The sequence below is a fragment of the Crocodylus porosus genome, unplaced genomic scaffold (assembly GCF_001723895.1).
Source record: "Crocodylus porosus isolate Cpor-Errol unplaced genomic scaffold, CroPor_comp1, whole genome shotgun sequence".
Lineage (NCBI taxonomy): Eukaryota > Metazoa > Chordata > Crocodylia > Crocodylidae > Crocodylus > Crocodylus porosus.
In genome coordinates, this window is record NW_017728906.1 from 178,888,065 (window position 1) to 178,890,611 (window position 2,547).

Genomic DNA, 2,547 nt, shown 5'->3' on the forward strand with positions numbered 1-2,547 from the left:
ACTGTTGGTCTGCATGAGATTATTTGTCAGGAAAGTTGGTATGACAGCAGCAAGTGCGGAGCTGCCGAGGAAGTGTTTAAAGCGTATTTAAAATGTGGGTTTGACATTGGAGGAATATTTCAAACTGCAAATTCTGAACCCACGAATACCGAGGGTTTCCTGTATCTTGCATCACTGTCATATCATGATTTTATTCTCTCTGAATTATTATGTATTACACAGTAAATGGCTGGCGCACACAGTGCATGGTAAAATGTCATAATACTACTGAAAGTTGTCATAAGCTAGGTTCTTCAAACAACTTCATTTATTGCCAGTCTTTAACTACCACATGGAAAGCAAAAACAGCTTACCGTCATGTTATATTATTTTGAATGTTTCCTTAATCTGAATGCATTCTAAGTTAGTTGTGAAACTGAGATAATCATTGCAGGTATAACATTATAAGTATAATCATGTTAAGTTGTCATGAGTTCGCCTTCACAGTCATTAATGTGCCTTAGTTACTGCACATTTAGTTTCGTCCTTGCTTAATGAAGTAGTGCCAACACACAATTTTTGTGACACCTATTGCGCATTAGCCTAATAACACTGTGCAGTAGGCTATTAGCACGGGTTTTAACCACCACGCTCTTGCACAGTGTTATTAGGCTAATACAAAGTAAGCATCTTGTGTAGACACACCACATCAGTAGAAAATATGCCTGCAAAATATTACCACATTCCATTATATAAAGCTCTAAACAATATAAATTTTAACAGCACGGAGACAACAAGCAGCAAATTAGAAATAATATTGTAATATGGTACATATTTTATATTACATTGTTTTATAATATGTAATAATGTATTTGGTTTTTTAACACTAAACACATCTAGTATAATTTTGCAACATCTAAAATAGCCTAGCCTCCTCAAATAGATCTTTTTTCATTAGGAGTACGTGAAAAATTACTACAGCAGTGAAAAGGATGGGGAGCCTGCTTCCGAATGGAAAAGCAATAGGCTTGTGGTCGACAAAATCAAAAAAGTGCAGGAATTCATGGGTCTGGAGGTGACTGGAAAACTGGATTCTCATACCATGAACTTAATACAGAAACCTCGATGTGGGTTCCCAGATACAGCTGAGTTCTCCACTTTTGCAGGAGAACCAAAATGGGGGAAAAACATTCTCACATACAGGTAACCAGAAGGATTTTCTTCAACTAGAGACAATAAGTTTCTCTAAATAGGTGATAGCCATTGGAAAGAACCCATCTTTTTCTCGGTATTATATTTTAAAGGATACTGAATTACACACCAGACCTGACCGCACAAGATGTAGATGCAGCAATCAAAAAGGCATTTAAAGTGTGGAGCAGCGTAACTCCATTGAAATTCATCAGGACATATGAAGGTGCTGCGGATATAATGATCTCCTTCGCAATCAGAGGTAAAACTCCAAATGATCCTCTTCAATATCTCTAGTGGCAAATGGATAAAATATTCATGATTATTTACTATAATTTGCAATGGGGTCCATTGCACAAGCACAAAGGAAAACGTAGTTCTGTCCTAAAATCTCAGGCCTGGATTCTGCAAATATTTACGTCTTTATTTTACAGGTTGTGTGTAGCATGAGGAGACTGAGTCTAATATGACATGTTTATCATGTCATATATCCTGGCAAATCAGGCACTATAGGATTTACAAATCTGCAAAAATTTACCTCTGTGTGGGACCAGTAATGTGCTTAAAGTTAATGACAGGGTTGAAGTGCTTTGCTGCTAGGTGCAAATTCCATCTTGTAATGGTACCATATATGGACCAGTCTTCAAGAATTCTCCCTTCCAAGCTCTGCCCCATGCATTTTCCAGGGAAGAGGATAATCAGGTCCACTGAACAATATTCATCCAAGTAAAATTAATCAAGTCCATAAAAGTCTGTAGGACCCTAATTAGATATAATGCAGTAGGTAACAGCAATAGAAAATAGCGGAGAATACAGATGTGGGAGATTAAAGGAACAATGAAGCATCATATGATTATTTAGATTTCTCATTTTTGGATCCACAGTACCAATACAAGTTGTAAGGTCACTCTCTATTACGTTTAATTTTTCTTTCTCCTCGCACCAAGACATAGGAGCTGAATTTCTGTCCACCTCCAATTTTAGCACTCCTACTTGTGTTACATGCTGACAAGTGACTTTATAAGAAGTCCTTAATATTTTATTAGTTATTATTCTAATAATCCCCAATGTATGCTGGACAGATAACTCATGAAAAGACCAGGGTAACATGTTCAAAAGTGGCCCAGGCAGCTGGATGCCGGAGCCTTCTCCGTTGATAATTTATGCTCTGAAGTTGCTGGATTGCTTTTGAAATTTTACCCAAGGGCTCTATTTTGAATGATTCACAGTTAGGAGCTTTGCTCCTGCCATGGATTTACAGTGTTATGCAGGCACAGTAATCTGCCTTCACTAAGCCAGTCGTAGGCTTGGAGCCTCCACATATTATCTTTTTCCACAAAAAAAGACATTGCATAAGTACCACCCCATGGTAGCAAT

The 2,547-nt window shown here is 37.5% G+C and overlaps 1 protein-coding gene across 1 annotated transcript in view; it reads left to right on the top strand.

Moving 5' to 3' along the window:
- Positions 1-2,547, top strand: part of LOC109305541 (stromelysin-1-like) — an 11,430-nt gene that overhangs the window by 662 nt on the left and 8,221 nt on the right. The window contains exons 2-3 of the mRNA XM_019528533.1: positions 938-1,182; positions 1,284-1,432. Of these exons, the coding sequence (XP_019384078.1) occupies positions 938-1,182; positions 1,284-1,432 (394 nt within the window). The remainder of the gene's footprint in view (positions 1-937; positions 1,183-1,283; positions 1,433-2,547) is intronic.